The 13,693-nt window shown below is 42.1% G+C and overlaps 1 protein-coding gene across 4 annotated transcripts in view; it reads left to right on the top strand.

The window, feature by feature from the left end:
• Positions 1-13,693, top strand: part of LOC115193563 (methylcytosine dioxygenase tet3) — a 116,025-nt gene that overhangs the window by 31,378 nt on the left and 70,954 nt on the right. The window contains exon 1 of one of the 4 annotated variants that reach the window (XM_029752300.1): positions 13,418-13,693. This exon is cut by the window's right edge and continues 16 nt beyond it. The exons of the other annotated variants lie outside the window; for them this stretch is intronic. Within the exon in view, the coding sequence (XP_029608160.1) occupies positions 13,668-13,693 (26 nt within the window). The 5' untranslated portion in view covers positions 13,418-13,667. Of the gene's footprint in view, positions 1-13,417 lie in introns of those variants that run through there. 4 annotated transcript variants of the gene reach the window in all.

The following is a 13,693-nucleotide window of genomic DNA, read 5'->3' as shown; positions in this document are numbered from 1 at the left end:
TCTACGGACAATTCCTTTGACCTCATGGCTTGGTTTTTACTCTGACATGTACTGTCAACTGTGGGACCTTATATAGACAGGTGTGACTTTCCAAATCATGTCCAATAAATTGAATTTACCACAGGTGGACTCCAATCAAGTTGTAGAAACATCTCAAAGATGGTCAATGGAAACAGGATGCACCTGAGCTCAATTTCGAGTCTCACAGCAAAGGGTCTGAATACCTATATAAATAATGTATTTTTGTTTTTTATTTGTAATAAATGTACAAACATTTCTAAAAACCTGTTTTCGCTTTGCCATTATGGGTTATTGTGTGTAGATTGTTGAGAGAAAAAAAGGATTGAATCTATTTTAGAATAAGGCTGTAATGTAACAAAATGTGGGAAAAGTCTTGGGGTCTGAATACTTTCCAAATGCATTGTATTATGTCAATTGAAATGTTGTCGCGCTGCCTCTCCTTCAACTTTCATCAATGAGAATAGGGGAGGAGAGCCTGAAACATGTCCAGCTTTGCTATAATGAATGGATCAATTAACCAATCAATTAAGCGATCAATTAAGCAATCCACCAATTAATGGCACTTTTCACAAATGACTCAGAATGTGTCTGCAACTGTGTATTTATGATGTAATCTGTCCGTAGAGGGTGTGTAGGTTGTTAAGGCGTCAGCATGCTTCAGTTCAGCTGGTGGCTAGCTGAACTCAACTAGGTGAGTAAAAGACCTTCGCTTGAAAAACGAGAAAGAAGCATCAATAGTACTGTTTGTACGTTTTAAGATGCCGTAGCCAGTATAAAGTTCCTCAAAATAGTCAGAATTCATCTAAGATAACTCAAGAAATCTGTAATGCATTTTGACATTTTTAACGATGAGATCTTAGTCGCTCAATTTTACATCTAACTAAGATGTTTGGTGCAACTTGCGAAAATGTGTCGTCTCTCATTTAATTGCAACAAATACTTTTTTTAGAGAATCCCTACTGTTGACTAATCACCGATGAATGGGCGTAGACTTTGGCAAACAGCTTTAGCTTGCCTCCAGAAAATTTGCCTTGTGACCTAACAGCTGAAAAAACCCTTTGAAGTCCAAAATGAACAAAAACGTCACAAAATGTCGTCATAATATATGCACTTTTCCAAACTGTTTCGACTGGGAAGGATGACATGAGTAACAACTAACCTACTCAGCCAACACATCTGAGAGAGAGAGAAAGAGAAACAGAGTGCCAAGTTTATTAGACAGACAGAAACCCAGAGAGAGGGTTTGGCTGTGACTAGGTCTTTTTCCCACTGTAGCATTTCAGTTGAATTCTGTAGTTACTATGTAGTATGATCTGTCCCATGGACGTTCTGTAGTTACTATGTAGTAGGATCTGTCCCATGGACGTTCTGTAGTTACTATGTAGTAGGATCTGTCCCATGGACGTTCTGTAGTTACTATGTAGTAGGATCTGTCCCATGGACGTTCTGTAGTTACTATGTAGTAGGATCTGTCCCATGGACGTTCTGTAGTTACTATGTAGTATGATCTGTCCCATGGACGTTCTGTAGTTACTATGTAGTAGGATCTGTCCCATGGACGTTCTGTAGTTACTATGTAGTAGGATCTGTCCCATGGACGTTCTGTAGTTACTATGTAGTAGGATCTGTCCCATGGACGTTCTGTAGTTACTATGTAGTAGGATCTGTCCCATGGACGTTCTGTAGTTACTATGTAGTAGGATCTGTCCCATGGACGTTCTGTAGTTACTATGTAGTATGATCTGTCCCATTGACGTTCTGTAGTTACTATGTAGTAGGATCTGTCCCATGGACGTTCTGTAGTTACTATGTAGTAGGATCTGTCCCATGGACGTTCTGTAGTTACTATGTTGTAGGATCTGTCCCATGGACGTTCTGTAGTTACTATGTAGTGGGATCTGTCCCATGGACGTTCTGTAGTTACTATGTAGTATGATCTGTCCCATGGACGTTCTGTAGTTACTATGTAGTATGATCTGTCCATGGACGTTCTGTAGTTACTATGTAGTAGGATCTGTCCCATGGACGTTCTGTAGTTACTATGTAGTAGGATCTGTCCCATGGACGTTCTGTAGTTACTATGTAGTAGGATCTGTCCCATGGACGTTCTGTAGTTACTATGTAGTAGGATCTGTCCCATGGACGTTCTGTAGTTACTATGTAGTAGGATCTGTCCCATGGACGTTCTGTAGTTACTATGTAGTAGGATCTGTCCCATGGACGTTCTGTAGTTACTATGTAGTAGGATCTGTCCCATGGACGTTCTGTAGTTACTATGTAGTAGGATCTGTCCCATGGACGTTCTGTAGTTACTATGTAGTAGGATCTGTCCCATGGACGTTCTGTAGTTACTATGTAGTAGGATCTGTCCCATGGACGTTCTGTAGTTACTATGTAGTAGGATCTGTCCCATGGACGTTCTGTAGTTACTATGTAGTAGGATCTGTCCCATGGACGTTCTGTAGTTACTATGTAGTAGGATCTGTCCCATGGACGTTCTGTAGTTACTATGTAGTAGGATCTGTCCCATGGACGTTCTGTAGTTACTATGTAGTAGGATCTGTCCCATGGACGTTCTGTAGTTACTATGTAGTAGGATCTGTCCCATGGACGTTCTGTAGTTACTATGTAGTAGGATCTGTCCCATGGACGTTCTGTAGTTACTATGTAGTAGGATCTGTCCCATGGACGTTCTGTAGTTACTATGTAGTAGGATCTGTCCCATGGACGTTCTGTAGTTACTATGTAGTAGGATCTGTCCCATGGACGTTCTGTAGTTACTATGTAGTAGGATCTGTCCCATGGACGTTCTGTAGTTACTATGTAGTAGGATCTGTCCCATGGACGTTCTGTAGTTACTATGTAGTAGGATCTGTCCCATGGACGTTCTGTATGAGCCAATGTCTTGTGTTCATCCTCTACATGGGCTTTTCTGCCTCACTGCCTTTTGTGCAGAATTAAGGCCTTCACTTTACCTCACGCCTGGTGTCTCAGGGTTAATTTGCAGTTTTAGGATGTGTGTGTGTGTGTGTGTGTGTGTGTGTGTGTGTGTGTGTGTGTGTGTGTGTGTGTGTGTGTGTGTGTGTGTGTGTGTGTGTGTGTGTGTGTGTGTGTGTGTGTGTGTGTGAGTAGTAGTTAAAGTCGTCCATACCCTCAAAGGCTTCAGACTTTATGAAATGGATCTTCAGCTGTAGGCTACATGTCATTGTGACTGTAAAGGTCTGAGTATTGGTGAACATCTGAGAAAGCATTAGGCTATATGTTGTAGTGGTAACCAGTCCAACCTGTTGCAGATTATCTGACTTGGGCTTGTGCAGGCTGGTGTTGTCAGAAGGTTTTGCAATGTATAACTAGTAAGATCCATGGGGAAAAAGACAGTTAGTGTAACCAGATGGCAGTTGATAGGTGTGTGTGATGCATAGTAAACGTGACTAGAAAACAACATGACCTGTTTTGAACACACACAGTCGGGCACTAGACTTAAATAGACAAACCTGTCCAACTAGCTCAGACTGCTCTGATTAGTCACCACACACCCACCCACCCACACACACACACACACACACACACACACACACACACACACACACACACACACACACACACACACACACACACTCTCTGACAATAAAGCATATTTTAATGTTATTTTATGAACTGTTAAAGTAGAATTATGATTCTTATGAAAAGGAGAACAATAGTCTGTTAAACACTGACATATCGTAGTTGTACTTGCGATGTTGTCCTTTTAATTCATTGGTTTATCCATCACGAGAAGTATCCGTGTGTGTTTGTGCTTGGCATGCTGCCTGTTGCTAGCGGCTGTTATGAATACACTGATCAGCTGTTGTCTTAGTACCTGAGCTATGCCACACACACACTCATACAAACACACACACACAAACACACACACACACAACACACACAGGGTTGGCTGGCTGAGGTGTCAGAGTGGTAGAGGGAGGCTGCCTGAGTTTGTTCCCCTGTCCTGGTATGGCCTCCGCCATGCCGACACCACATGGTCGTCTTTAGAGAGGAGAGAGGGAGGATAGAAGGGGCTGAGAAAGTGAGGGGAAAGGAAGAGAAGTTTCTGGGAGAGAATGAAAGAGAGAAAAGGGGAGGATCTGAGTGAGAGAGAAACATATGTTTCCCATGCCAATAAAACCCCTTAAATTGAAATTGAACTTGAAAAGAAGAGAGAGATGGATAGAAATGAGAGAGAGAGATTGCTTTGGCAATGTAAACATGTGTTTCCCATGCCAATTGAATTGAATTGAGAGAGAGAGAGAGAGAGAGAGAGAGAAAGAGAGAGACAGTGGCAGAATACCTGACCACTGTGACTGACCCAAACTTAAGGAAAACTTTGACTATGTACAGACTCAGTGAGCATAGCCTTGCTATTGAGAAAGGCCGCTGTAGGCAGACCTGGCTCTCAGGAGAAGACAGGCTATGTGCACACTGCCCAAAAATTAGGTGGAAACTGAGCTGCACTTCCCAATCTTCATTCAGCCAAATGTATGACCATATTAAATTACACAGATCCACAAACAATTAGAAAACAAACCCAATTTTGATAAACTCCCATATCTACTGGGTGAAATACCACAGTGTTCCATCACAGCAGCAAGACTGGTGACCTGTTGCCACAAGAAAAGGTCAACCAGTGAAGAACAAACACCATTGTAAATACAACCCATATTTATGTTAATTTATTTTCCCTTTTGCACTTTAACTATTTGCACATCGCTACAACACTTTATATAGACATACTATGACATTTGAAATGTCTTTATTCTTTTGGAACTTTTGGAACTTCTATGAATAAAAATCTCTTTCTACACGTGAGAACTTTTTGTATTTTTCTTGTCTTCAAATCCCTGCCAAAAGTGAGGTGAACTAAGCGCTTCCAAATATGGAGTTGCAGGTCATGTTTGCGCATATCTCTCCTATGTGCAAATCTTTATGGCAGTCATTTTACTTAAGGCCCTCGATTTACAAATACAAATCAAAAGGTGTTTGTTTGTGGATAGTGAATTGCATTTGTGGAAAGTGAGTTACATTTGTGGATTGGTGATTTACATTTGTGGATTGGTGATTTACTTTTGTGGAAAGTGATTTACATTTGTGGATTGGCGATTTACATTTGTGAAAAGTGATTTACATTTGTGGATTGGTGATTTACATTTGTGGTAAAGTGATTTATATTTGTGGATTTGTGATTTACATTTGCGAATACATGTGGCATAATATTGATCTCATATAGGCCCTCTGGTAAAATGTGCCACTAATCCTGTAGACCAGGAAGTAGAGAGTTGCAGGAGCTGAACCACGGTGTGCTGCTGCTACACTTCTAGAATTGAAGTCAACCACCTGACTGTGTTTTGGCGTTTCACACTGCTGGGTCATGTTCATTATGCAACACATTATGATACGCAACAGAAAACACCTGAAAACATTTTGCAATGGAAAACAAAAATGAGGGTTCATTGTACAAGTGCAGCTGGTCCCTACTTGTTTCAGTCCGTTTTCTTCCGTATGGTGCCTAATGAACACGAACAAGCATGAAAAATGTGTTATGGTTTAGGGTGGATTAGATTCTGTCATGTTATGGTTTAGGGTGGATTAGATTCTGTCATGTTATGGTTTAGGGTGGGATATGCTTAACACCCCGGCCATCCTACAATCTAAGATAGATGCCCTCAATCTTACACAAATTATCAAGGAACCTACTAGGTACAACCCTAAATCCGTAAATATGGGCACCCTCATAGATATCATCCTGACCAACTTGCCCTCTAAATACACCTCTGCTGTCTTCAACCAGGATCTCAGCGATCACTGCCTCATTGCCTGCGTCCGTAATGGGTCCGTGGTCAAATGACCACCCCTCATCACTGTTCAACGCTCCCTAAAACACTTCAGCGAGGAGGCCTTTCTAATCGACCTGGCCCGGGTATCCTGGAAGGATATTGACCTCATCCCATCTGTTCACTGTGATTACTATTATTTGACCATGCTGGTCATTTATGAACATTTGAACATCTTGGCCAAGTTCTGTTATAATCTCCACCCGACACAGCCAGAAGAGGACTGACCACCCCTCATAGCCTGGTTCCTCTCTAGGTTTCTTCCTAGGTTTTTGCCTTTCTAGGGAGTTTTTCCTAGCCACCGTGCTTCTACACCTGCATTGCTTGCTGTTTGTGTTTTTAGGCTGGGTTTCTGTACAACACTTTGATATTTCAGCTCATGTAAGAAGGGCTATATAAATACATTTGATTTGATTGAAATTTGATTTGATTAGTAGAGGATGCCTGTTTGTTCTGTAAAAGTGCTTTCCTCACCATCTTAAATAAGCATGCCCCATTCAAAAAATGTAGAACTAAGAACAGATATAGCCTTGGTTCACTCCAGACTTGACTGCCCTTCACCAGCACAAAAACATCCTGTGGCGCACTGCATTAGCATTGAATAGCCCCCGCGATATGCAACTTTTCAGGGAAGTCAGGAACCAATATACACAGTCAGTTAGGAAAGCTAAGGTTAGCTTTTTCAAACAGAAATTTGTATCCTGTAGCACTGATTCCAAAACGTTTTGGGACACTGTGAAGTCCATGGAGAATAAGAGCACCTCCTCCCAGCTGCTCACTGCACAGAGGCTTGGAAACACTGTCACCACGATAAATCTACGATAATCGAGAATTTCAATAAGCATTTTTCTATGGCTGGCCATGCTTTCCACCTGGCTACCCTTACCTCGGCCAACAGCTCTGCACCCCCGGCAGCAACTTGCCCAAGTCCCCCCCCCTCCCCCCGCTTCTCCTTCACCAAAATCCAGATAGCTGATGTTCTGAAAGAGCTGCAAAATCTGGACCCCTACAAATCAGCTGGGCTAGACAATCTGGACCCTCTCTTTCTAAAATTATCCGCCGAAATTGTTGCAACCCTTATTACTAGTCTGTTCAATTTCTCTTTCGTATCGTCTGAGATCCCTAAAGATTGGAAAGCTGCCACGGTCATCCCGCTCTTCAAAGGTGGTGACACTCTAGACACAAACTGTTACAGACCTATATCCATCCTGCTCTGCCTTTCTAAAGTCTTCGAAAGCCAAGTTAACAAACAGATCACTGACCATTTCAAATCCCACCGTACCTTCTCCACTATGCAATCTGGTTTCCGAGCTGGTCATGGGTGCACCACAGCCACGCTCAAGGTCCTAAACGACATCATAACCGCCATCGATAAGAGACATTACTGTGCAGCCGTATTCATCGACCTGGTCAAGGCTTTCGACTCTGTCAATCACCACATTCTTATTGGCAGACTCGACAGCCTTGGTTTCTCAAATGATTGTCTCGACTGGTTTACCAACTACTTCTCTGATTGAGTTCAGTGTGTCAAATCGGAGGGCCTGTTGTCCGGACCTCTGGCAGTCTCTATGGGTGTGCTACAGGGTTCAATTCTCGGGCCGACTCTCTTCTCTGTATACATCAATGATGTTGCTCTTGCTGTTGGTGATTCTCTGATCCACCTCTACGCAGATGACACCATTCTGTATACTTCTGGCCCCTCTTTGGACACTGTGTTAACTAACCTCCAGACGAGCTTCAATGCCATACAACTCTCCTTCCGTGGCCTCCAACTGCTCTTAAACGCAGGTAAAACTAAATGCATGATATTCAATCGATCACTGCCTGCACCTGCTCGCCCGTCCAGCATCACTACTCTGGACGGCTCTGACTTAGAATACGTGGACAACTACAAATACCTGGGTGTCTGGTTAGACTGCAAACTCTCCTTCCAGACTCACATTAAGCATCTCCAATCCAAAATGAAATCTAGAATCGGCTTCCTATATCGCAACAAAGCATCCTTCACTCATGCTGCCAAACACACCCTTGAAAAACTGACCATCCTACTGATCCTCGACTTCGGTGATGTCATCTATAAAATAGCCTCCAACACTCTACTCAACAAACTGGATGCAGCCTATCACAGTGCCATCCGTTTTGTCACCAAAGCCACATACACTACCCACCATTGCGACCTGTACGCTCTTGTTGGTTGGCCCTCGCTTCATACTCGTCGCCAAACCCACTGGCTACAGGTTATCTACAAGTCTCTGCTAGGTAAAGCCCCGCCTTATCTCAGCTCACTGGTCACCATAGCAGCACCCACTCGTAGCACGCGCTCCAGCAGGTATATCTCACTGGTCACCTCCAAAGCCAATTCCTCCTTTGGTCGTCTTTCCTTCCAGTTCTCTGCTGCCAATGACTGGAACGAACTGCAAAAATCTCTGAAGCTGGAGACTCATATCTCCCTCAATAGCTTTAAGCACCAGCTGTCAGAGCAGCTCACAGATCACAGCACCTGTACATAGCCCATCTGTAAACAGCCCATCTATCTACCTACCTCATCTCCATACTGTATTTATTTATTTACCTTGCTCCTTTGCACCCCACTCTCTACTTGAACATTCATCTTCTGCACTTCTACCATTCCAGTGTTTAATTGCTATATTGTAATTACTTCGCCACCATTGCCTATTTATTGCCTTAACTTACCTCATTTGCACTCACTGTATATAGACTTTTTGTTTTATTTTGTTCTACTGTATTTTTGACTGTATGTTTTGTTTATTCCATGTGTAACTCTGTGTTGTTGTATGTGTCGAATTGCTATGCTTTATCTTGGCTAGGTCGCAGTTGCAAATGAGAACTTGTTCTCAACTGGCCTACCTGGTTAAATAAAGGTGAAATAAAAAAATAAAATAAAAAAAATAAAAATCGATAAGAGACAGTACTGTGCAGCCGTCTTCATCGACCTGGCCAAGGCTTTCGACTCTGTCAATCACCACATTCTTATCGGCAGACTCAATAGCCTTGGTTTCTCAAATGACTGCAAAGCCTGGTTCACCAACTACTTCTCAGATAGAGTTCAGTGTGTCAAATCGGAGGGCCTGTTGTCCGGACCTCTGGCAGTCTCTATGGGGGTGCCACAGGGTTTAATTCTCGGGCCAACTCTTTTCTCTGTATATGTCAATGATGTCTCTCTTGCTGCTGGTAATTCTCTGATCCACCTCTATGCAGACGACACCATTCTGTATACATCTGGTCCTTCTCTGGACACTGTGTTAACTAACCTCCAAACAAGCTTCAATGCCATACAACACTCCTTCCGTGGCCTCCAACTGCTCTTAAATGCTAGTAAAACTAAATGCATGCTCTTCAACCGATTGCTGCCCGCACCCGCCCGCCCGACTAGCATCACTACTCTGGACGGTTCTACAAATACCTAGGTGTCTGGTTAGACTGGTTAGACAGACTCACATTAAGCATCTCCAATTCAAAATAAAATCTAGAATCGGCTTCCTATTTCGCAACAAAGCCTCCTTCACTCATGCTGCCAAACATACCGTCTTAAAACTGACTATTCTACCGATCCTTGACTTCGGCGATGTCATTTACAAAACAGCCTCCAACACTCTACTCAGCAAATGGGATGTAGTCTATCACAGTGCCATCTGTTTTGTCACCAAAGCCCCATATGCTACCCACCACTACGACCTGTAACTAGAGTTGGCTGGCCCTCGCTACATATTCGTCGCCAAACCCACTGGCTCCAGGTTAACCAAAAGTCTTTGCTAGGTAAAGCCCTGCCTTATCTCAGCTCACTCGTCACCATAGCAACACCCACCCGTAGCACGCGCTCCAGCAGGTATATTTCACTGGTCATCCCCAAAGCCAACACCTAATTTGGCTGCCTTTCCTTCCAGTTCTCTGCTGCCAATGACTGGAACGATTTGCAAAAATCACTGAAGCTGGAGACTTATATCTCCCTCACTAACTTTAAGCATCAGCTGTCGGAGCAGCTTACCGATCACTGCACCTGTACACAGCCCATCTGTAAATAGCCCACCCAACTACCTCATCCCCATATTGTTATTTATTTATTTTTGCTCTTTTGCACCCCAGTATCTCTACCTGCACATCATCATCTGAACATCTATCACTCGTGTTAATGCTAAATTGTAATTACTTCGCTACTATGGCCTATTTATTGCCTTACCTCCCTAATCTTACTACATTTGCACACACTCTACATAGATTTTTCTATTGTGTTATTGACTGTACGTTTGTTTATCCCATGTCTAACTCTGTGTTGTTGTTTTCGTCATACTGCTTTGCTTTATCTTGGCCAGGTCGCAGTTGTAAATGAGAACTTGTTCTCAACTGGCCAACCTGGCAAAATCAATGTGAAATAAAATTAAAACATTTGAAAAGGGTGGATTAGATTCTGTCATGTTATGGTTTAGGGTGGATTAGATTCTGTCACGTTATGGTTTAGGGTGGATTCTGTCATGTTATGGTTTAGGGTGGATTATTTTCTGTCACGTTATGGTTTAGGGTGGATTCTGTCATGTTATGGTTTAGGGTGGATTAGATTCTGTAATGTTATGGTTTAGGGTGGATTAGACTCTGTCACGTTATGGTTTAGGGTGGATTCTGTCATGTTATGGTTTAGGGTGGATTATATTCTGTCATGTTATGGTTTAGGGTGGATTAGATTCTGTCATGTTATGGTTTAGGGTGGATTAGATTCTGTCATGTTATGGTTTAGGGTGGATTATGTCATGTTATGGTTTAGGGTGGATTAGATTCTGTCATGTTATGGTTTAGGGTGGATTAGATTTTGTCATGTTATGGTTTAGGGTGGATTAGATTCGGTCATGTTATGGTTTAGGGTGGATTAGATTCTGTTATGGTTTAGGGTGGATTAGATTCTGTCATGTTATGGTTTAGGGTGGATTAGATTCTGTCATGTTATGGTTTAGGGTGGATTAGATTCTGTCATGTTATGGTTCAAGGTGGATTAGATTCTGTCATGTTATGGTTTAGGGTGGATTAGATTCTGTCATGTTATTGTTTAGGGTGGATTATATTCTGTCATGTTATGGTTTAGGGTGGATTATATTCTGTCATGTTATGGTTCAGGGTGGATTATATTCTGTCATGTTATGGTTTAGGGTGGATTATATTCTGTCATGTTATGGTTCAGGGTGGATTATATTCTGTCATGTTATGGTTTAGGGTGGATTCTGTCATGTTATGGTTTAGGGTGGATTAGATTCTGTCACGTTATGGTTTAGGGTGGATTCTGTCATGTTTTGGTTTAGGGTGGATTACATTCTGTCATGTTATGGTTTAGGGTGGATTAGATTCTGTCACGTTATGGTTTAGGGTGGATTATGTCATGTTATGGTTTAGGGTGGATTAGATTCTGTCATGTTATGGTTTAGGGTGGATTCTGTCATGTTATGGTTTAGGGTGGATTAGATTCTGTCATGTTATGGTTTAGGGTGGATTAGATTCTGTCACGTTATGGTTTAGGGTGGATTAGATTCTGTCATGTTATGGTTTAGGGTGGATTAGATTCTGTCATGTTATGGTTTAGGGTGGATTATGTCATGTTATGGTTTAGGGTGGATTAGATTCTGTCATGTTATGGTTTAGGGTGGATTAAATTCTGTCATGTTATGGTTTAGGGTGGATTAGATTCTGTCATGTTATGGTTTAGGGTGGATTAGATTCTGTCATGTTATGGTTTAGGGTGGATTAGATTTTGTCATGTTATGGTTTAGGGTGGATTAGATTCGGTCATGTTATGGTTTAGGGTGGATTAGATTCTGTTATGGTTTAGGGTGGATTAGATTCTGTCATGTTATGGTTTAGGGTGGATTAGATTCTGTCATGTTATGGTTTAGGGTGGATTAGATTCTGTCATGTTATGGTTCAAGGTGGATTAGATTCTGTCATGTTATGGTTTAGGGTGGATTAGATTCTGTCATGTTATTGTTTAGGGTGGATTATATTCTGTCATGTTATGGTTTAGGGTGGATTATATTCTGTCATGTTATGGTTCAGGGTGGATTATATTCTGTCATGTTATGGTTTAGGGTGGATTATATTCTGTCATGTTATGGTTCAGGGTGGATTATATTCTGTCATGTTATGGTTTAGGGTGGATTCTGTCATGTTATGGTTCAGGGTGGATTAGATTCTGTCACGTTATGGTTTAGGGTGGATTCTGTCATGTTTTGGTTTAGGGTGGATTACATTCTGTCATGTTATGGTTTAGGGTGGATTAGATTCTGTCACGTTATGGTTTAGGGTGGATTATGTCATGTTATGGTTTAGGGTGGATTAGATTCTGTCATGTTATGGTTTAGGGTGGATTCTGTCATGTTATGGTTTAGGGTGGATTAGATTCTGTCATGTTATGGTTTAGGGTGGATTAGATTCTGTCACGTTATGGTTTAGGGTGGATTAGATTCTGTCATGTTATGGTTTAGGGTGGATTAGATTCTGTCATGTTATGGTTTAGGGTGGATTATGTCATGTTATGGTTTAGGGTGGATTATATTCTGTGATGTTATGGTTTAGGGTGGATTAGATTCTGTCATGTTATAGTTTAGGGTGGATAATATTCTGTCATGTTATTGTTTAGGGTGGATTATATTCTGTCATGTTATGGTTTAGGGTGGATTATATTCTGTCATGTTATGGTTCAGGGTGGATTATATTCTGTCATGTTATTGTTTAGGGTGGATTCTGTCATGTTTTGTGTATATTGGTTGGAGAAGTAACAGTTTAGAGAAATCACAGCCAGAAATCACAGTTTAGATAATATCTTTCTGTATCGTTATAAAACAAATACTTTGAATTGTTTTTTTTTAACAAAGACGCTTTCTCACAGCTTTATGATAAAGAGTTCATAAAAAGCAAGCATAAGGAGACTACAGAGGCTAGGACAAGTGTTTGCAGTTTGAACTGATATCAGGTGACTTGGAGGAATCGTTGGAGCTATGACTGATGCTAGACAGACAGGATTGTGCTTTGCATTACAGTCAGGGTTCATTAAGATGCAAAACAATTAATCCAGGGATATGTACTTGTCTCTCATGCGATGTCATCTCAGGGTAATTAGATTTTCTGTCTAACGCTGATCCTTTCCACCGCCATATGAATAGAATACATGCATTAGGCGTTATTTCATTAATAAAGTATTCCATCATGTTGTATTAGCCATTTATAAACAGCTCTTTAAATAACTTGTTTCCCACACCCAGTGTGTGAATGGCATTTAAAGGGTTAATAACACAGCCAGACCCAGCTCAGACCTGTCTGTCCTCAGCTCCAGTCCGATGCGTGTAGAATGTCCGGTCCACAGTTTGCGTGTTTCTCCATGTGTAGGGGCTAGGGTAAAAGCCTACATAGCAGCTTCTTTGTTTAGGAGGGACTAGGCATGGGAGATCATTTACAAGCCGCTAACGCCCTCACCCCATTGGCTGACGGGGCTCAGTCTGCGTCTGCGAGAGGCATGCAGTGTGAGCGTGTGTCTGTGTGTGTGTCTGTGTGTTTATGTGTGTGTATGTGTGCGTGTCTGTGGCAGCAGCAACTGTTCTCTACACAGCGTCTGTCTTGCAGGCAGACAGGCAGGCAGGCAGCCTCTCTCTGCTCTGGTGATGGTAGTAGAGAGCTCAGCTCTCCTCTCAGAGACTGAGGCAGTAGTAGTCAGCTATACTTCTATCTAGAGGCTAAGGGGAGCAAAGCAAATCAAGATGGCCACCGGTACCTTGTAGGAATATAATGCTACCTAAACTGGAGGCTCTGTC

This window comes from Salmo trutta, chromosome 5, assembly GCF_901001165.1.
Source record: "Salmo trutta chromosome 5, fSalTru1.1, whole genome shotgun sequence".
In the NCBI taxonomy this organism is placed as follows: domain Eukaryota; kingdom Metazoa; phylum Chordata; class Actinopteri; order Salmoniformes; family Salmonidae; genus Salmo; species Salmo trutta.
The sequence above is the reverse complement of the archived record's forward strand: the minus strand, read 5'-3'. Positions and strand labels throughout refer to the sequence as shown.